Here is a 22,007-nt window from a genome sequence, read left to right as displayed (position 1 = left end):
ATGCCTTTTCTCCTCCTGTTGTTTGCTCAAATTCTTTATCAAACAACACAGAATTGGACTGGATTTCTTTTAAAAAATGGAATCTTCTACCAGCAATATATTTCTAGTACAGAAAACTAAATGTATCTGTTGGCAATTATATCTCGGTAATCCTTTTTGAGTTTTATATCCCAAACAAGCAAAAATCGCACAGCATGTAAGGGGGGGAAATTGTCTGGGATTGTGCTGACAAATCTTTCCTATAGCCAAACAAGGGACGTGCCTCTGTGCTTTCTGCTGTGTCATGGTAGCATTTTGTTAGCTCTTCGCGTTGCTGAGTAACGGTTTCAGCTCTGAGAGTACATTTTGCTGAGTCACGATGAGACATGTGAGCCTGTGTTGCAATCAAATGGTTTCCTGTTCCTTGTCCTGAGATTGCAGATGTTTGAGCTGGCTCACATCCAGGGAACAAACCTCATGATCTGAGAATAAGCCATCTGACTCCAATCTCTTTTGACTCTAATGACTGCCATAGTAAAGTGCAAAGCATACACAGACCATCTCGAACAATTTCTTATGCAGATGTATGTATGTTTACCCCTTTCCCTTGAAATAACAATTTTAAAAAATGGGGCGAGCTTTACAAACCCTGAAACTAAGCTAGAAAAATGGAAAAGAATGCAGCACATAAAAAACGGGGGGCGCTCACTTTGAACGAGCTTATGAAATTGTATAGAGAATTACAACAATTTAATAACCGATATTATGATTTTTATTTCCATTATGGCTAATAAGTCATTGAAATCTTCATAGTATAGGTCAAATAAGACACTCAATCAAAGAGATACAAAATTGCCTTATAATGATTTTAATAATTATATAATTAATATAATGATTATAATGATTATAATTATATAATAATTATAGTTAAAGCTATTGAAGTAGACAACTTGGAAGGTGGGTATTTCTCACCTTAGTTCATTAGTATAAGACAAATTTTCTACTTAGTGTCAGAAGCCATAGATCAACAATGGAGAAGCTTTTCTTCTGTTGTTTTTGACCTACAAGTCCCATCTGCCCCAACTCAGGGCTAAAGGTAGATTGAGGGTGTTCAAGCCATTTCGCAGGCTGCCCCACCCCTGCTTGCAAACCAAGGTTATTTACGTCTTCCAAGCATAAACTTAAGAGCTGCTTTCTGGATAAAGTTCTTAGAAGATATGTTAATGTTGTGAATCGTTGTATAAGGGTGTGTGGCTCAGCAAGGTGTGTTTCCATGTGATATGTAATATCTGCTGTGTACTTGCATCACACCTAAATAATTAACCAGAACTCATTGTATGCCTTTGTTTAACTATACATAGTGTCATTTGACAAAGTAACTAGAATCAAAGTCATCAGGTAGATTAGAATTGCTGTTCATCAGGAGACATCTCAAGGATACTGATATTAACAGAATAATAAAAGTACAGGAATAAAAGCTTCACGATTTCTCATGTTGATGGACATGAATCCATTGAACATCAGTCATGGGCAAACATTGGTCCTCCAGGTATTTAGGACTTCAGTTCCTAACAGTCGGTAAGCTGGATGGGATTTCTGGGAGTTGAAGTCCAAAACACCTGGAGAGTTTCCCATGACGTTTGCCCATGCCTGATTTACATCCTTCCTTGTCTTGGTGCTGCCACCCCATCCCCCCTCGCTCCACCATAATACCAATAGGCCTTGTAGTTCAATCCACCAGGAGGATGCCAAGCTTGACAAAGCTTCCTTACAGTATGTCATGCTCCTCTTATGATCTCACTTCTCATCTGTTCTGTATGATTGACTGAGTCAGACCAACCCATGCTGAAGCATGACATCTAGTAATCTGTTAGATCTTCACTATGAACAACCATGCCTCAGTGAATCCATAAATCAAAGGATTACAGTCTATTTTCATGGAATCCTAACAACATGGATTAAACTAGCATGTGGCATGCTTATTAGGTGAGCACTTACAGCAGTGCTGAGGAATCATGTCAGAGTGAAAGGCACCTTTGGGCACATATGACATCATCAGGTTCCTGACTAAGTAAGGCTTTTCATCTGGCACAACAACAATTAACACAGGGTTGCTGTGAGTTTTCCAGGTTGTATGGCCATGTTCCAGAAGCATTCTCTCCTGATGTTTCACCCACATCTATGGCAGGCATCCTCAGAGGTTGTGAGGTACGTATATTGGAAACAAGACAAGGGAGGTTTATATATCTGTGGAAGGTCCGGGCTGGGAGAAAGAACTCTTGCCTGCTGAACGGTAGTGTGAATGTTGCAATTAATCAACTTGATTAGCATTGCAAAGCCTTTCAGCTTCAAGGTCTGGCTGATTCCTGTCTGGGGGAATCCTTTGTTGGGAGGTGTTAGTTGGCCCTGATTGTTTCCTGTCTGGAATTCCCGTTTTCAGAGTTGTTCTTTAGATACTGTCTTGATTTTAGAGTTTTTTATTAAAAAAAATGCTGGTAGCCAGATTTTACAAGGAACTCACCTTCTCTCCTCTTTCCTCTCTCCATTATTGCATTCTCCCTGTGTTTCGTTTTATTTCCAATTAGCTTCAAGAGTGAGAAAATGAGATGTTTGCCCCAAAGATGTTCATGGTGGAAAAGCATCAATGGAGACTTTGGTGGAGGATCTAAAGATTTCCAGAAAAGTGTTTTCTCGGGTTATTTTTTATGCATAATTTTTTCACTTAGGTAGGGGTTCTTTACCCTACCCCCTTACCCCCTTTCATGGCAGCAGAGTACAAACAATACTTTCAGTTCTTCAATATCTGCTGTGGTGTTACAGCTGGATAAAAAGAATTAGATTAATTTTGCACTTATTGGGCATTTTTCAGTCTCCACCAAACCGTTATTACATCCCCTCAGGAATTGCTCTTTCCTGTTGCACAGCTGTGCATGTTGCTCCTTGACTCAGCACTTCCTTTCATTGTTGCTTTTGCTGAGTCATTTTTAGATATATCCCAAAAGGAAGGCATTCCTTTTGCTGAGTAACACATGCATCTTCCTCCAAGTTTGGCACCAGACTTTGTTCCCTGCAACTGGAACAAAGTCAGCAAGTCTGGAAAAGAGCCTAAGGCTGACTTTCAGATTTATTTTCATGTGCTGTCACTGGGAATACAGAGGATCTATTTTTGAATCAAATCAAGTTTATTATTATAATCTACACATCAAATGTAAAGTCCATTAAAATGCATTAAACTTGCACTAATATACAAAATAACTGCCTGACAAAGCACTGATATACAACATAATTGCCTAAAACATGGCAGTTGTTTGAACTCTTCTTGTACTAATTACATTGGATGAAGACACTGCCACTGTTTTTTGACAGAAATATGTTTTCTCTTCAGAACAAGCTACTTGTTATTTGGCTGAACTAGCAGGTAAGAAAATAAAGAATCAGGAAATGAGGTCTAATTTAAATTCATTATAAAAATAATGAGAAATATACGAGTAATTTTTAAAATTACATTAGCATCACAAGGGCGCAAAGGAAAAGGATGTCAAGATTTGGTGAGTATTATATGTTATACTAGAGACCCCACCGTTACCCCAGCTTCGAAAACATGCAAATGTGAGTAGATCAATAGGTACTGCTCCGGCAGGAAGGTAACAACGCTCAATGCAGTCATGCTGGCCACATGACCTTGGAGGTGTCTACAGACAACGCCGGCTCTTCGGCTTAGAAATGGAGATGAGCACCAACCCCCAGAGTCGAACATGACTAGACTTAATGTCAGGGGAAAACCTTTACCTTTGCCTATATATTATATTGTTTCAATCATGAAGCTAAAGAGAGAGGCATAAAGATCTCTCATATATATTATACCTATGTGCCATAGGTGAAATGGGGTACACAGATAATAGAAATGTGGTGAATTAGTGATGATAATGGAGGCAGTACTGAACTAACTATGGCAAATATTACATTGTGATATAGGTAGCTTTGAGGTTTTTTGGCAAGGCTGGGGGTTTTTTGGTTTCATTCTTTGGAAAACTATATGAAGGAGAAAAACTAAGCAAAGCAATTGTTCCCTCCTTTTCCAAACACCCAGAAGTGAATGTTCTCGTTCATCTACCCCACAAGGCATCATAACATACAAAAAGGTGTGATTGTATTAAATGGCCATGGAGTACTGTTCAATTGGTTTGCAGAAAACAGAAAACTTGGTAAGATGAGGGCATTGAATGGAGCATTCTGTGGAAAGAGATTGCTGGCTGGAATACTGAGAGCAGTACTTAAAGAAAGAACATTTTTGCAGGTCCTGAGTATTTCCGGCATTTGTTGCTTATTCAGTATGGGTATTGTTTGGAGCCACCCAATACCTGCATACATTTATTCAGCATTGCCATCCTGCCTCAGCCTTGCTTTGTGGAGTATCTGGCTTGGGCGATTCTTATCATTTTTTTTCTATTACATAAAAGCCACTGGCTGGTGAAGGCAACATGAAGAGTAGGGCAACAAAACACAGATAATAAATTTCCATTAGCAACAGAAAAGTAACTTCACTTGAGATGCAGCTATCCTTGTCCTGTATAAAGCTAACTGCTCCATTCATAGCCAGAAAGAAGCAAAAAGGGTAATTAAAATTATTTTAAAAAGAAATTGAATACAACCTGAAATAGTAAAACAGTCTGAACAATGTAAACAATTTAAAACAAGATCAAACTTTATATATTAATTCCATGAAATATCCTTATACGTATACCCCCAAGTGGTAAAGAGACACATTTTGTTATGGTGCCCCATTGAAGTCCTTGTATATGTCAAATGAGCATTCGAGGAGAGGACATTTCACAACTTCGGTGTTACAACAGAAAAGTCACTATGTCTTCACATACATCAAATCTCAGTTCTCAGGCAAATATGTAAGGAGAGAGAGATGATCTTTTAAAAGTGGCAGTCCTTGAAGACTTATCTGTCACCACAAACATTCATATCCAAAACTTATTGGTGATCTGTTGGTCGGAGCCCCTGGTGGCCTAGGGGATAAAAACCTCGTGACTTGAAGGTTGGGTTGCTGACCTGAAGGCTACCAGGTTCGAATCCCACCCGAGGAGAACGCGGATGAGCTCCCTCTATCAGCTCCAGCTCCATGCGGGGACATGAGAGAAGCCTCCCATAAGGATGGTAAAACATCAAAACATCCGGGCCTCCCCTGGGCAATGTCCTTGCAGACGGCCAATTCTCTCACTCCAGAAGCAACTCAGGTTGCTCCTGACATGAAAAAAAAAATCTGTTGGTCGTTGTCGCTCTCAGCTTAATCATAAAACCAGCAGATGAAAGTATACATTTAGTTTATCACCTTATTCATTTAAACTTTACAACAATCTAGTAAATTAGGCTGAAATATAATGTACAGCCTAAGGTCATTCAATATGCTTTATAACTAAGCAATAAACTGTAGCTAAGCTCAGTCATGCCACTCATTTCTGTCTCCAGTACTGCACACTGGATATGAATTGTCCTTGTCCATAATCCCTGACAAACATGATGCCTTTGTGACATTACATGGATCATATTTTGTTGTACTCCTTTTCTATCCTTCCCCTTTCAAATAGATAAATGATCATAAAACACTGGACAAAAACAAACAAACAACCAGGTGGGTGATATCAGTGAAACTCCAATGTAACACTGATAGCAGGTCAAGATAAGGTTGCTTAGAAGCATCCTTTGTTATTCAAGTGGGATGAAGAGAAAGTATTCTTTTTGAAAGCTTTCATCTCTGCTACTTCTTATTTAAGGTGAATTATATCAGGAATTCCTCAGTCACGGGTGAGCACAATGCATTTGTCACCTCACATGGATCCATTGAACACTCATCCACAAATGTGGTTCCTTGCTGATCATAAGAAGATTCATCAGCTCGATGGTGAGGACATGGTGACTTCTGGCAGAATTTTAGTACTGTTTTATATTTGATACCTAGAATTTATACAACAGCAATACAGCTATTGGCAGAGTTGAGAACATTTTGCAATAGAGTTTGAGATTGCTCCAGTTGCTTCGAAAGAAGAAAAGAGAAGTTGAGAAGAAGCTCAGCTGAGTCAGCAGGAATGTCATTACATGTCATACTTCTTAAACGGTCATTCACCTCAATTAAAATGCCTGCCTCTCCAGCTAAACAACACTTTTGTGCATTTCAATAATAAAATGGTCCTGAATCTGCATTAAATATGTAGATGGAATATCAGGTTTGGGGGACCCTGAACTTAGTGGACCAATGAAAATGAACAAAATCTGACTACCAGTATTTAAAAACTCTAAAATTAGGACAGTAAATAAAGACCCCTGATGGTGGCACAGTGTGTTAAAGCGCTGAGCTGCTGGACTTGCAGACCGAAAAGTCCCAGGTTCAAATCCCAGGAGCGGAATGAGCGTCCACTGTTAGCCCCAGCTCCTGCCAACCTAGCAGTTTGAAAACTTCCGGCGGGAAGGTAAGGGCGCTCCATGCAGTCATGTGGCCACATGACCTTGGAGGTGTCTACAGACAACGCCGGCTCTTCGGCTTAGAAATGGAGAAGAGCACCAACCCCCAGAGTCGGTCATGACTGAACATCAGGGGAAAACCTTTACCTTAAATAAAGAACAACATTCAGAAAATTGGAATTCCAGACAAGAAACAATCAGGGCCAGCTAACACCTCCCAACAAAAAATTCCCTCAGGCAAGAAGCAGCCAGGCTTTGAATCTGCAAGGTCATTAAATGCTAATCATGCTGGCCATTTGAAAAAAAATCACACTTGCAATCACAAACAGACAAGAGTTCTTTCTCCCAACGTGGGCTTTCCACAGATATATAAACCCCACTTGCTTAGTTTCCAACAGGCCTCACTGCCTCTGTGGATGCCTTCCATAGATGTGGGTGAAATGTCAGGAGAGAATGCTTCTGGAACATAACCATACAGCCCGGAAAACTCACAGCTTAAGCGGCTGAGGGGGGAAAGGAAGGGGCCCGGGGCTGTTAGAAATGGTGGGAGTTGAAGTCCAAAACACCTGGAAGGAAGGCCCAACTTTGCCCATGCCTGACCCAGCATATACATTTTAAAGAGCTGTTTCTCGACATCCTGTTGTGCTGAGTTGTCAAATTGCGTCAAGTGACTTTTCCTTCCCCCTAAAAGGGGAAGAAGCTGCCCCATTGAAAGAGGAAGAGAGAGAGAACAAAACACATGGATGTGTCTATACGGTACAAAGGGACTGTACAGTGAGGTCAGATGTTTTCAGAGCTGAGCACGTGACCCGCAAGGAGGCACATATAAAGGAAGATGCGAGCGCCGGGCAGCCAAACTCAGAAACTTCTCGGGCTCTGGGCGGCAGGAGAGAAACCCAGGAGCAGAGAAGATCTCGGAGGAAACAACGAGCAGGCGAGGATGGCACAGAGCTCGGAAAGGTAAGGACGAATGGCGAGGACTCCTTTCCCCAGAAATCCACGCTGGATTTTGTAAAATGTCAGGGTGCTTCTACACTGTACAGTTAATGAAGTTTGATTCCACTTTACCCGTAGCTCAATGGGAGCTGGACTTTTCCAAGATCTTTACTCTTCTGTGCCAAAGAGTGCTGGTGCCTCCCCAGACTACAGCTCCCAGAATTTCACAGCATTGAGACAGGGCAGTTAATGTGATGTCAAGCTGCATTAATTGTACAGTGTAGATGCACCCTTAGCATCGCCACATACAAGTACGTTTTCTTTCTGTCTGCACATGTACATCAGAGTTTTTCAAATGCTAGCTTAGAGGTTCAGGACATTATAGTAACTTTTCACAGCTCTGATGTTTACTATACATACAGTAGAGTCTCACTTATCCAACACTCGCTTATCCAACGTTCTGGATTATCCAATGCATTTTTGTAGTCAATGTTTTCAATACATCATGATATTTTGGTGCTAAATTCGTAAATACAGTAATTACTACATAACATTACTGCTCATTGAACTACTTTTTCTGTCAAATTTGTTGTATAACATGATGTTTTGGTGCTTAATTTGTAAAATCATAACCTAATTTGATGTTTAATAGGCTTTTCCTTAATGCCTCCTTATTATCCAACATATTTGCTTATCCAACATTCTGCCAGCCCATTTATGTTGGGTAAGTGAGACTCTACTGTATATATTTTGTACATAGAATCGTAGAGTTAGAAGAGACCTCATGGGCATCCACTCCAACCCCGTCAAAAAGCAGGAAAATCGCATTCAAAGCACCCCCGACAGATGGCCATCCAGCCTCTGTTTAAAAGCCTCCAAAGAAGGAGCCTCCACCACACTCTGGCAGAAAGTTCTATTGTGTTCCACACATGCTCCACATATATGTGTATATATATTGCGGCTTGTGTAAATTGTTACATTTGATTTTTGTGTGGGCTAGATCCCCAAAGCTCTTTTCCTCTCTAAAAAAGCGGTTCGCAAAGCTTTTCTGATGTTGTTTTGGGGATTCAGTACATTACAGTAACTTTTCAAAGCTATGACATGTACTATGTGTATACCTTCTGTACATATGTGTGTATATGTTAAAGCTTATGCCAGCTGAGTGTTATATTTGATGCTTGAGTGGGCTGGATCCTTCTAAAGGTTTTTCCCCTCTAATTAGGGGTTCCCAAAGCTTTTCTTGAGAATTTGGGATATTATAGTAAGTTTTCCAAGCTTTGAATTATGCTATACATATGTATTATGTACACATGTGTGCATGGATTGTAACTTATCACACTAGAGCTTGGATTGACTTTAAAACCACTTTAAATCCACTTTAGGGAGGGGGCTTTAAACAGCTCAGCCAGACAAGTCCTGGGCCTTACCAAACTACAAACCCCAGAATTCTGCAGGAGGCAGAAACTGAATTCAAAGTGAATTCATTCTCTAGTGTGATGAGGCAGTATGTGAACTCCATGATACATTTGATGCTCAAATGGGCTGTATCTCCCTCCCCAAAGCTTTGTCCCCACTAAAACAGTGTGCCCCGAATGCCATTCCTCCAAGTGCTTTGAACTTCAAATCCCAGAAGCCTCGGTCACCATGACCAACAAATTAGGATTCTGGGCAGCGAAATCCAAAACATCTGGAGGTCCACAGTTCAGAAACCATTTAATCTGTTCGCCTTTAAGGTCCCAGTTGAGCATCCCATGTCCAGAATTCCCAAATCTAAAATTGTCCACATAGTTGGCTGGGATAATGATATGTTTGCATTCTGATGGTTTACGAAATGTTTCATGCTCAAAATTATTACAGATACTGTGTATAAAATTACCCTCATGTGTATAAGGTGTAAATGAAGCATAAATGATTTTCATGTTTTGACGCTTCCCTCTGAACTCAAACCTCTTTCCAACAGGATGTCCCGTCGGGATTTGTCAGAAGCCCTGAAGGAAAGCACCAAAGAGGTCCATGTCCAGGCGGAGAGCACGCAGTTCATGGAGAGCTTCCAGAAGGGGCAGGTGTCCCTCCGTGAATTTAAGGTACCTGTGGGTTACTTTGTAGGACCTATGGTCAGAAATGGGGAAGCTTTGGGCTTTCATACAATGGAAAATGTGGAGTCAAAATGTTTTAGATAAAATAAAGGTGTAAATATTCTGCTATTTTAATAGCCTGTGTCTAGGTTAATAGGGACCCCTCACACGGTCTGAATTTAGAGCTGTGCTGCCTCAACTAGTTAGCCCCATCAGGGCCTGAATCCTGTTCCGATTTCCAACTAGAGGAGATCCATTGCTCCAATGGAATTTGCCTGTATATTACTCGCCATTTAATAATTGATCCAATGGGCCTACCCTCATAGGTACCAGGAAGGCTTAGCTTTCAGAGTGCAATGTTCAATGGATTAAAACACTTTTTTAAATGTTAAGTATGGTAATCAAAAAAATTCCTCTTGTTAGTATAGTAGTTTATATACAGTCACTCCAAAGTATCCACAGATTTTATCGTCCACAGCTTGAAAATATTTTTAATCCCCTGAAACCTTGGTTTTGACATTTTATAGTATTTTACTACACCACTGTATGTAACAGGAGTTGAGCATCCAATGCATTTTGGTATCCACAGGGGTTCGGTGGATACCAAGAGCCCATTGTATAAGGAGAGAAAGGTTGGTCCTTTCCACACAGCTGTATAAAATCCACTTTAACTGAATTATATGGCAGTGTGGACTCAAACAATCCAGTTCAAAGCAGAAATTGTGGGTTATCTGCCTTGATATTCTGTGTTACATGGTTGTGTGAAAGGGCCCACTGTTGTTGTTCTGTGCCTTCAAGTAGCTTCCAACATGACAACCCTATAGCAAACCTACCAGGGAGTTTTCTTGGCAAGATCTTTTCCCTTTGCCTTCCTCTGAGATTGAAAGAATGTGACTTGCCCAAGATCATACAGCTGTGTCTTGCTGGGATTTGTGACTAACTGGAATATAAAAGCAGTTTGTTACAACTTACACTGTAATCTACTTGCAAACAAAAGAAATAAGTATGATATAAAATACAATATAAAAGCCTTCCATTAAAAGGCATGTAAATCTCACATATTAAAAACGAGAATATATACACTTAGGAAAAATTTTAAAGCTAAGAGTATCTAAACATCATTACATATTTCATCATTATTATAATTTAATTGAATAGTAATTTAGCAAAAAATATATAGTTTGGGGACGTGTAGTTGAATTCCGCTTCATGCCAAGGGGAACAACACAGTTCCCGGATTCATTTGGAGACTGAAATTAACTCTGCCTTTCAGAACTGTATAACCTAAAATGCAGTAATTTCCAAACTCTAGTCCTCCAGGTGTTTTGGACTTCCAGAAGCCCCAGCTATACCAATCAGGGATTCTGGGAGCCAAACTCCAAAATACTTGCAAGACCAGAGTTTGGGAAACACTGCACTTTAAAAGGCTGAGCATTGTTCACTGCCATCTAGTAGAACAAGTTAGAAATAATCATTGGGTGTCACTCCTAATTCCTATTGAGATAATGAGGTAATGAGGTGTGAGTAGTCAGGAACAAGATGTAACAGTCAACAGGAAAAAAGCAAAAGAAGTTAAAACCCCAGAGAGGTGACAATGGGAGCAGTAGTGACATTCTTGAAAGACTAGTCCACGTGACCAATATATTGCCAAGCAAATAAACATGGAATATTGCCTGGAGATTTCAATTCTTTGTTGGTTGGCTGGTGTCCATTAAACCAGACTGGTTGAGTGAGAGGAGAGGAAATGATGCCATAATCTGTAACTACCTGGGTACAAAGGTAAAAGAGACCTCAGCAATATAAGGAAAATTAGTTTCTGACAAAAATGTGAAACATGGCCAAATTAGATATCACCCAGAAGATCAGTTTCCTAACATCTTTTACAAAAGCAGAATGGGAGAAAATCAGATCAAAGCAGCAAAACCAGAGGTAGGGTGTGCAATTTCACTAAAACTTAGAAATGTTTCTTTTTTATTACAACTGCCAGTATTCTTTTTGAAGCTCTGCATTTCTGCCAGTTGAAATATTGTCTCATAGCTACAAATATTTACTAGAGATGCAGCAGAGCTTGTGGCTCCAATGTCAGAGGATTGAAGAATCTGCTCTAGCTGTCAGTCTGAACTTTAGAGTTGTTGTTTGCAACTTACAGTGACCTTAAAGAAAACTTTTTATGGAGTTTTCCAATTCAAGATTCATTCAGAGGAGGGCTGCCTTTGTCTTCCTCACCCAAGGTCACCCTATGATTTACCATAGCTGAGATGAGATTCAAACCCTAAACTCCAGAAGTCCTAGTCCAGCACTTAAACTACATTGATAAAACAAGGGAGCTATCTGAGGTGCCAAACTATATCCCCTTCTATACCTTGGATGGTACTTTCAAAGTGTGATTTGGTGGGGAGGGGAGAGAGATTTTGATTTAGAAATTGATGTGGAGGAAGGCTTGGGTATTCTCTCTCGCAGTGACACTGGTTCAATCAAATCCACATACCAATGTCTGCTTTCAGGGTTCAAAAAAAAAAAGATGTGAGGACATACGCTTTTGGATCTCCTTAGCAAAATGCAGGTTTGCTCTATTATTGTATGCCTTTAAGTCAACTCTGGCTAATGGTGATTCTCTCATAGGGTTTTCTTGGCAAGAGTTATTTAAAGGTGGTTTGCCATTGCCTTTCTCTGAATATGCCCTACAGCAGTGGATATTCACCGATGGTTCCCTTTCCAAATACTAACCAGGACAATCCCTCCTTCATTTCTAAGATCAGGCAGGATCTGATGCCTTACATTGTTCTGTATGTCTCTCTCTATATATATCAGATATCAAAAATCAAACATTTATTGCATGTCAGCTTCAGGTTGATGGTTTTATTATCTGAGAGGCTCCAGGAGATTATCAAACCAAACAAATATCATACATGTTAAAATATCTAAAACCTGTCAGTTGGAAATAGCTTGATCCCTAAGGCTGAGTGGAATTTGCTGTTCCATTAAAGCAGAAGTGAAGAATGTGCGTTCCTCCAGATATTGCAGAACTACAGCTCCCATCACTCTCCACCATTTACTGTGGTGAGTTGGTGTGATGGGGTTTGTAATGCAATACCTGGAATTTGCTGTCTCTGCTAGAAAATCAGCCCTTAAGCTGGGGGAAAGAGCAGCAACACCTCTCTCTGTATCCAGTCTGCACTAATTTCCAGCTACTATAAAGAATAAGGACTTCAAGAGCTTCACAATGCTTTTGAGGGTATGGGAATTATTAGCTATTTCACACTAAAGCAGATTTCAAGCTTATGGACTCTACCTTGAAGTCCAAAACATGGGCTGAGGGAGGTACCACAATACAGGGTGTTTGAAAAAGAACCCCCTAGTTTTAAGTATAAATACATTAAAACTAGGGAGTTCTTTTGCAAACACCCTGTACATATCTCTGGCATTTCCATCTCATTCCTGCCAGCTACAACCCACAAATATGATACAGAGAACTGGCACGAGGAAAGTAATACAAATGACTAGAATCATTCTGGAATTCAGCAATATACAAAATATAACAAAAGTGCTGGCCTTTTTTGAGCAATTTCCTTGTTAGTACAGCTGACCAACTGAGGTCAAAGGAAAGCTGTGTGGACATATTATTTCCCGTAAAGTTTACACTGTGATAATGGAAATCAAGCAGCCAGCACTCCCCACCTCACTCCAGCCACTTTTGCATATTGGTATCCTAAAACTCATTACATTGTGTAGAAGCACTTTTTGATTTTGGCTGGAACTCTAATCTCTGTATAGGCCACTTTGCATTGTAGCCCCAGAATATTTTCCCATAAGTATTGTGTTATTTCATGGGCTGGACTTTACTGCATGTAAATAGATCTTTCCTGGAACTTTGTTAATGTTTAAAATGTGTTTAGTCTTGTTCTTGTTTTCAATTTGTAACAGAAGGGGACAGAAAGTACTTTATAAAAGGTCTAGCAAGGTAATAATTTCACTTGATAAGGGTAGTAGTCAGTGAGTTTGACAGAATCTTATTTACTTAGTTATATTGTAATAGCCATTCCACTACATTCACTGCAAAAGTGAAAAACAACAAATAAAAACCACTATATATTTTTCCTGAGATGACACTTTTCTAGGAATCTCTAAGATCTCTAGCATGACTCTGTGGTCACATAGAAAGTTGACCATAGAGTCACACTGGGGGACCTAGAAATTCCTAAACAGAACATATTGATCAAATCCATGAATAAGCAAATCAGCAAAACTGAAATCTGCAAATGTGGAGGGACAACTTTATTGGAAAATCCTTCTATTTGTACAGAACTTGATTTTCACATGTTTCCCTACCACCACAAGACCCTTACACCTCTGTGGGGAAACCAGATGATATTGAACAGAAGGGAGGCTGTACTTAAAGGAATCAGGATTAATCGGGAGCCCAGCTTCAGACAAGTGGAAGCAGTTTTCTGCCACTTGCATAATTTTTATCTGCAGTTATAAGCACATTTTGACACTTCCCCTCTACTGTTGTTAGGCATGCAAGTCTGGGAAAGTTAAGTGAGCTCTCTTGGATTCGGTGCAGAGTGTCTTTAATTAGGCTTTGTAGCATAAATCCAATGGTTACACTTAAGAACAGCAATTGAATCAACACATCTTACATTTATCTTGATGTGCCTAGTTCCTATTGATTAAATGGGTTTAGTCTAGTTAGGAGTAATACTTGGATTTAGGTCCAAATGCATGATGGATGTAAATCAATATAGGTTTGATGTAGTTAAATCATGATCGGAATCATTTTCTTGCTGTTCTGCTGACAATTATCCAATTATGCTTTCAAAACCAATTATTTCGAGTGACAAGAACATAATCCTGGATGACTGGATAGGGAAAGAGACATATAAAGCTTCCTTATAGCAGCATGTCATTTATTCATGCAGGTCAGGAGCATCTAGTTTAACTGGTAGAGGCCCTCCAAAACACAAAGCTTTCCTCAATTACTACCTGAAGATTCCTCCAGATGTGGTCTCAGCCATTTTGTGTATAAACCCATGGAACTGCTGCCATCAGATCTTGTTTGTTTCATAGCATTTTCTCATTGGAAACACCTGTAACTGACACCTTATGCACATAAAGTATGTGGTCACTGTGGAGTTCATCTACAAAACACGTGTAGAACAGAAACCTGCTCCCCTTTTTGTCCAGTAGGGACTTGATGATTCAGACTCACAACTTCACAGGTACAAAGCCTAGGAAGAGTGCCAGGTGTGTTGGATTTCTGGAGGGAAGAGATCAAGTGTCATGAAGCAAACATTGAATGTAAAAACAAAGCAATTATCATAAGTGAAAGAAAATATTGTGCTATGTAGGCCTTGTTGAAAGGTGGTCAATTCCCTGATCAAACAACCACAGTAAAGGGAAAAGTCAAGATACAAAAATTGAGTAATCTCAGAAGGCAAACATTCACCTTAAAATATACATTATATATAACATTTTAGCACATGACAGGACTATAATAATATTTCTTAAAAGTAAAGTTTAAAATGATGAAAGACCAGGGAAAACTCTGCTGACATCAAATACGAGTTACTACATTTAAAATGTTTGCCTGAAACTAAAAAGAGCCAGTGCCGTGTAGTGGTTTGAGCACTGGACTATAACCTGGTGTTGGAAACCCACTGGGTGACCCTAGGCAAGTCACATGCTCTCATCCTCAGAGGAAGGCAAAAGCAAATCCCCTCTGAACAAATCTTGCCATGAAACTTCTGTGATAAGTTTGTCTTAAGGTTGCCATAAGATGGAAACAAACTGGACAAAATGTGTATGCTATGTTGGTCCTTATGGATTTCTTGCATATATAATTTCTCTGAAATAGTGGTTGAATCTGAACCACGAATTGATGAAAGGTTTATATGGCAGACAGATAGTTTAGTGATAGAAATATGGGGTATAGGAATAGCAATCATAGAATAGAATAACTTTATTGCCATTGCACATTGTACAACAAAATTAAATGTACATACCACAAAACACACCAATCCCTCCGCATTCCCACCACCACCACGCAGCCCCCAATGCCACATCAATGTGAAACCATTGAGTTCAACATAGCCACAGCTCTAGGATCATGAATTTGCTATTAATAGAAAGTCTCAATAAATAAAATAATTTCCAATGATAGTTTTATATAACATAGAAGTGGGTGTTGTGAGGTTAAAGAGTGACTTTAGTAAGCTCATCTTTCTCTCTTTGTTTCAGCTGTATTTAGCTTCTCTATATTACATCTATTTGGCACTGGAGGAGGAATCTGAGCGGAATAAGGACAACCCAGTCTACGCCCCTGTTTATTTCCCAAATGAGCTGAATCGCAGGGCTGCTTTGGAAGAAGACCTGGAGTATTTCTATGGCCCAACATGGAGGAAGGAGATTCAGTGTCATGAAGCAACTCAGAAATATGTGGACAGGCTTCATCATGTGGGCCAATATGAACCAGAGCTTTTGGTGGCCCATGCCTACACCCGGTACCTTGGAGATTTGTCTGGAGGTCAGATTCTCAAAAAAATTGCCCAGAGATCTCTCCACTTGCCTAATACTGGAGAAGGACTGTCTTTCTTCAATTTTCCTGGTGTCACTAACATCTCCAAGTTTAAACAATTGTATCGAGCTCGGATGAACAGTCTCCCCATGGATTCTGCTACTGAGGAGAGAATCCTGGAAGAGGCCAAAAAATCTTTTCTGCTGAACATAGAAGTGAGTAATCAATTGGCAATAGTCTCTTATTGAGATACAACTATATGGAAAAGAGTTTTGACAGATGCTGGCTTATGAGAACTGAGCTTCTCCCATTTAAAATGTATAATTTGTAAATTAAACTGGGCACACTAAGAGTAACACAAAATAAGCTATCAAGGCTTTAGGGTGCATCTTGAAAATAATGCAGGTTTGACACCACTTTAACTGCCATGGCTCAGTGCTATGGAATAATGGGTGTTGCACCCTTAGGGGCCGTAATCCCTAGCCACTGGGATTCTAGGGGGTGATGGGGGCTGTACTCCTCAACATCTGGAAGTCCAAACCGATAATTTAAGGTTACCAACTGAAAACAGAGGATAGTTCCTTTACAATCAATGATAGTATAGAACAAATTTTAGCAGGCGTGGCTTGTCCAACAACCATATAAAAAGCCTTAGTTTTAGCAGGAAAGAAATCCAGATAGTAATAGTATCAAATTGCCTAATAAAATATTGTGACTCCATTTAAGTATTAAGGTAGGGGTTCAGACTACTCTTCGCTAATTTAGTTGCTTTGAGTCCAAAAGACTACAGCCCCTTCCACACAGCTGTATAAAATCCCACATTGTTTTGAACTGGGTTATATGACAGTGTGGACTCAGATAACCCAATTCAAAGCAGATATTATGGGTTATATGGCTGTGTGGAAGGGCCCTACAAGCTACAACAGCATGTTCTGGGACAAGGATGAACAATTTTATTTTTCTTCAAAATATAAAAAATAGTAATTATTTGAACTGGATGTACTTTTAAAATTGTTGGCAAGTAGCTGATCTGATTACATTCCTGTTTGTATTAATCTTGAGGCTGCCTTCATTTGCCCTACTAATTTTAAACTAAAAATCAACATTTGGGTGCTTTAAATCCGAAACACATGTCCTCAGTTAAGGGGTCTCCCATACAGAAGGAAGTTCAAATGTCATTATTTTTAAACCCCAAATATTCTTTAATTGACATTGGGAATAGGCTCTATACCTCCTGGAGGTGCTGAAAATTATAGTCCAAAATATCTGGAGAGCTCAATGAGCTCTTGGTTTGGGAAAGACTAATTGATGGATTTGTCAGGCTTCTCTGCAAGAAATGCCATATTCACCACTCAAATTAGATTTCAATGTCCCAGTTTAAAAATGTTAAAAAGTTTGGAAAATCAAAGGGACATTTAGTTTTGCTCAAATAGGTTTTTGCAGAATTCTAATATACTTGTCTAAAAAAGGAAAATGTGTGCTCCTAAATAACAAAACTATTCTACAATCCATCTTCTCAGGTGTTTCAAGAACTACAGAGGCTGACAAGTCAGGGACAACCATTGGAGAATGGCCATCTTGTGCAACCCAAGCTTGAACTTCATGCAAGACGAGGCAACACAACTCACAGTAAGTACCTATTTATGAGAGCCACTTCTGCAAATGCATTACTTTCTGATTTCACTGGGATCCATAAAGAAAGGAGTGATCCTGTCCAAGTTCCTTAACTGTCATGTTTTATGTGTTAACTAGCACTAGTGTAATGAGTGAATGTGGATTTTGATGGAAATCTATACTGCAAATTTAAGTTATCTTGAAACCAGATAGGGCTGTACTGGGGTGAGAATAATAAGGAATTTTTCCTCTCACCATGAGAATCATGCCCCCTCTACAAAACGTTTCTTCAGTCCAGTCACTTGCTGCAACTTGAAATTGCAGTTGAACATTTAGAAATACAGTATAAGCATCCAAAAAAAGGGTTGTGTTAAGAAGGAATGCATAAAACCATACCAGTGGTTCTCAAGCTGGGGTTCCCAGATGTTTTTGGCCTTCAACTCGCAGAAATTCTAACAGATGGTAAATTGGTTGGGATTTCTGGGAGTTGTAGGTCAAAAACATCTGGGGATCCCAGGTTGAGAACCACTATCTACACTAGAATTAATGCACTTTGACACAACTTTAACTGTCACGGCTGAGTGCTATGAAATCCTGGGGCTGATAGTTTGGTGAGGCATCAGCAAAGATGGCTTGTAAAACTACAACCCTCATGATTCCATAGCATTGAGCCAAGTAGCGTCAAATGACATTAATCCTACAGTGTAAACGTACCTAAGGGAATGTGAACATAACAAAAATAAGGAACCTACATGTGATGCATTTTAATGTCTCCCTCTGTGCAATGCAAGACATGGGGGAGGATTCCTATGGAAGGCAAAATTCCATAACTACACCCATGAATCCAGAACTGTACACAATATCCTACATACAAAGACCTCACAGAACTGCACTTCTAAGGGCTTTTTGGGCACGACAGATGAACAGATATGAAACTAGATTACCTTTGTAGTGTTTGCTGCTAGAGTGACTGTAGTGAACCATTTCGTCACACTCATTCTCATTGCTTGCATGAAACTGATGATTGAAATCATTTTTTGGATTGCTATTCCTAGAATATACCAGTCACTCATCACACTGTGTGTGTGTGTTTTTTTTTTTTTTTAGTATTGCCTCATTTCTAACCTCTACCTGAAAATGTTCACCTGTTTTGCCTTAGCATGCAAATAGAAATTAAAGGGAAGTTATTGCTGGGGAAAGAAACCGGTACTGCTACAGTTTTTCTGGGCGGCATAATATATGGCACAATCCTATGCATATGTATGTGAAACTAAATTCTACGGTGAGATCTATGCCTCCAGATTGTGAATGCATGCATATATAAGAATGCAGGATTATAATGCTGAATGAGATAAGACCTTTCTGATGGTTAAATGTTCACAGAAGCTGTTGGTTTAAAGCTCTGCTGCTTAAACTGTGAGTCCTGACTCCAAATGGGATTCCCGTAGCTTGATGCTGCGGTCATGAAAAATTTGGCAAAAGTAAAAGATTTCTGAATGCTGTCTAATGGTATTCAGAAACCTTTAACATTAAACTGCCAGAGCACTGCCACTGCAGTGTTTACAGTGGACTCTGCCTCAAATGCTTCAACTATACTTCATGAAAAGCAGAAATCAGCTCATTTAGCAAGCCTTGCAAATTCTGAACTGTTATCAGAACATGTTTGGTTTGTTTATCAATTTTATATACCTATACAGGATGTTTGAAAAAGAACTCCCTATTCACCATTTAATTTAAATAGTGAATAGGGAGTTCTTTTTCAAACACCCTGTATTCCCGGGGTCAGGCAAAAATGTCTTGGACAGGAAAGGGTCACAAGTGGAAAAAGTTTAAGAACCTCTGGTTCAAGGTACCTCCCTCCTATTTTAAGAGTTATATCTATTTATCAGGTTTTCAATGGAGTAACATCAAGCACACAGCTGAGCTCTAACCTTATCTCTAAGTATCATTTATTTGTATCATGCTTAAAGTGTATTCCTGGCATCCAATTATATTATCAATGTGACCGTGGCATTGCTTAATGTTCTACAAATAAAATCTCTCCAACAGGTTTACATGTTTGACGAGTTTCCCTTTGTTTTGATATAGGTCCAAAGGAAAGTGATAGAGAGAGAATGACCCACAAGAACATGTTGCCCAGCACACCATTGCTGCGTTGGACTCTCGCTCTTTTCTTTATGGCAGCAACAATTGCTGTAGGCTTGTATGCCATGTGAACAGAAGGGACCTCAAACATGTTTCGCCAGTCCTTGCCCTTTCATAAATTAACAATTCTTCTTATAATCAAGGAAGATATGCCTCGAAGCCCCAACTTGGATGACCTGAGCCTAGCTGTTCTCATGTTACTAACAATCCAGACGACACAAATGGCTTGAAAATTGAAAATAGTGGGGAGAACATTTCTGCAAAGACCCTGAAATGTCACAGTGTGGCAAGTCTTTAAACAAAGGGAAGAATCAGAAATCAAGCACTTTCTATCTTGGACCTCTGAGGAATAAATGTTGTTGCAGTTACTCTGTCCAGTGTTTATTTCAGGGGTCCCCAAACTAAGGCCCAGGGGCCGGATGCGGCCCTCCAAGGTCATTTACCTGGCCCCTGCCCTCAGTTTTATAATATATTTTTATATCAGTTTTAATAATATAATATATTGTATATACATATAATATTGATAATAATACTATGTTATACAATATAATACTAATAGTAATACCATATAATAATATTAATTGTATGTTATATATTACATATTATATAATAGTATAGTGGTTCAATACAGTAGTATATAATGCTAATATTGTGTTATGCTAATAATATAATATATTGTATGTACATACAGCTGCTCTGAATCCCCTTCGGGGTGAGAAGGGTGGGATATAAATGTATTAAATAAATGCAGTAAATAAATAATTAATTTTAGACTTAGGCTCGGCCAAAGTCTGACATGACTTGAAGGCACACAACAACAACAACAACAACAACAACAACAATCCTAATTAACTTGACTATCTCATTGGCCAGTAGCAGGCCCACACTTTCCATTGAAATCCTAATAGGTTTATGTTGGTTAAAATTGTTTTCATTTTTAAATATTGTATTGGTCTTTTGTTGTTGTTGTTGTTGCACTACAAATAAGACATGTGCAGTGTGCATAGGAATTTGTTTGTATTTTTTTTCCAAACGATATTTCGGCCCCTCAACAGTCTGAAGGATTGTGGACTGGCCCTCTGCTTAAAAAGTTTGGGGACCCCTGGTTTATTTTGTATAACTTTCTAATGTTGTGTGGCTTACATGTATCCATCCTGGAAAACAAGACTTTGCTTAAACTAATTTTTTTTATTATGTTTCTTTTTATGAAACATATTTATACCTCAGCAATGAACTAGTGAATGAACCATTTCCTACAATATTTGTAATCTGTCTTTATACAGTATATATGGAACCATTAAAATTTCTTTTGAATTGACTGAAGTGATTTTTATTATTGACTATATGAAATTATTCCAGTTGGTAGCTCAGCCCCAAAACTAACTTTCCACCACGTGGAAACCTATTTTTTGTTGCCTGTGTTTCTATATTTGGTAGGTACATGCAATCAGATAAATCCCCAATGTCAATCTTAGCTAGAGCAGAACCATTGAAATCAATGCAACTTAGACTGGTATTATCAAGTCCCATTCGTTTTAATATATCTACCCCAGTTGGGAACAAATTCCTGGAAAGCTAGGATGGAATAGGTATACTAGGGAAAAGATGCATGTTTGTTGCTTCACAAAACCATCTGTGAACTTTAAAGAAAAGTGGTAAACAAAGGCCTAAATATCCTAAAGACACTAAATGCTGACCTTAGAAGCTGGGCAGGGTTAGTCCTTGGTTAGTACTTGGATGGGAGACCCAAAGCATAGCTGGTGCTGTAGGCTACATTTTAGAGGGAAAAACTGACAGACATTAAAATGATCAAGGGTCTGGAGAACAAGCCCTATGAGGAGCAGCTCAAAGAGCTGGGCATGTTTAACCTACAGAAGAGAAGGCTGAGAGGAGACATGATGGCCATGTATAAATATGTGAGGGGAAGTCATGAGGAGGGAGCAAACTTCTTTTCTCCTGCCCTAGAGACTAGGACATGGAACAATGGCTTCAAACTACCACCTGAAATTAGGAAGAATTTCCTGAGAGCTGTTTCAGCAGTGGAACTCTTTGCCCCAGAGTGTGGTGGAGGCTCCTCCTTTGGAGGCTTTTCAACAGAGGCTGGATGGCCATCTGTTGGGGGTGCTTTGAATGCGATTTTCCTGCTTCTTGGCTGCGGGTTGGACTGGATGGCCCACGAGGTCTCTTCCAACTCTATGATTCTATGAAACACTTCTCTCAACAGCAGCAGCAATAATGTGGCTATTATATGCTGCCACAAAGTAATAAAGCAATAT

General features: G+C 39.4%; 1 protein-coding gene across 1 annotated transcript; it reads left to right on the top strand.

The window, feature by feature from the left end:
* Window positions 1-7,266: 7,266 nt before the first annotated feature.
* hmox1 (heme oxygenase 1) lies at window positions 7,267-20,099 on the top strand. Its single transcript, XM_016993664.2, has 5 exons — window positions 7,267-7,407; window positions 9,344-9,467; window positions 15,696-16,187; window positions 17,493-17,601; window positions 19,675-20,099. The coding sequence occupies exons 1-5, from the start codon at window positions 7,283-7,285 to the stop codon at window positions 19,800-19,802; spliced, it is 978 nt and encodes a 325-aa protein (XP_016849153.1). The 5' UTR covers window positions 7,267-7,282; the 3' UTR covers window positions 19,803-20,099.
* The last annotated feature ends 1,908 nt before the right edge of the window (window positions 20,100-22,007 follow it).

This window comes from Anolis carolinensis, chromosome 5 (genome assembly GCF_035594765.1).
Source record: "Anolis carolinensis isolate JA03-04 chromosome 5, rAnoCar3.1.pri, whole genome shotgun sequence".
In the NCBI taxonomy this organism is placed as follows: domain Eukaryota; kingdom Metazoa; phylum Chordata; class Lepidosauria; order Squamata; family Dactyloidae; genus Anolis; species Anolis carolinensis.
This window is presented reverse-complemented; position numbering and strand designations above follow the sequence as displayed.

Bases quoted from the DNA above. Each gene is read 5' to 3' on its own strand.
- hmox1 (XM_016993664.2), top strand. From the start codon at position 7,283: ATGCGAGCGCCGGGCAGCCAAACTCAGAAACTTCTCGGGCTCTGGGCG. The intron at 9,468-15,695 runs GTACCTGTGGGT...TCTTTGTTTCAG, and splicing joins TGTCCCTCCGTGAATTTAAG to CTGTATTTAGCTTCTCTATA. The intron at 16,188-17,492 runs GTGAGTAATCAA...CCATCTTCTCAG, and splicing joins CTTTTCTGCTGAACATAGAA to GTGTTTCAAGAACTACAGAG.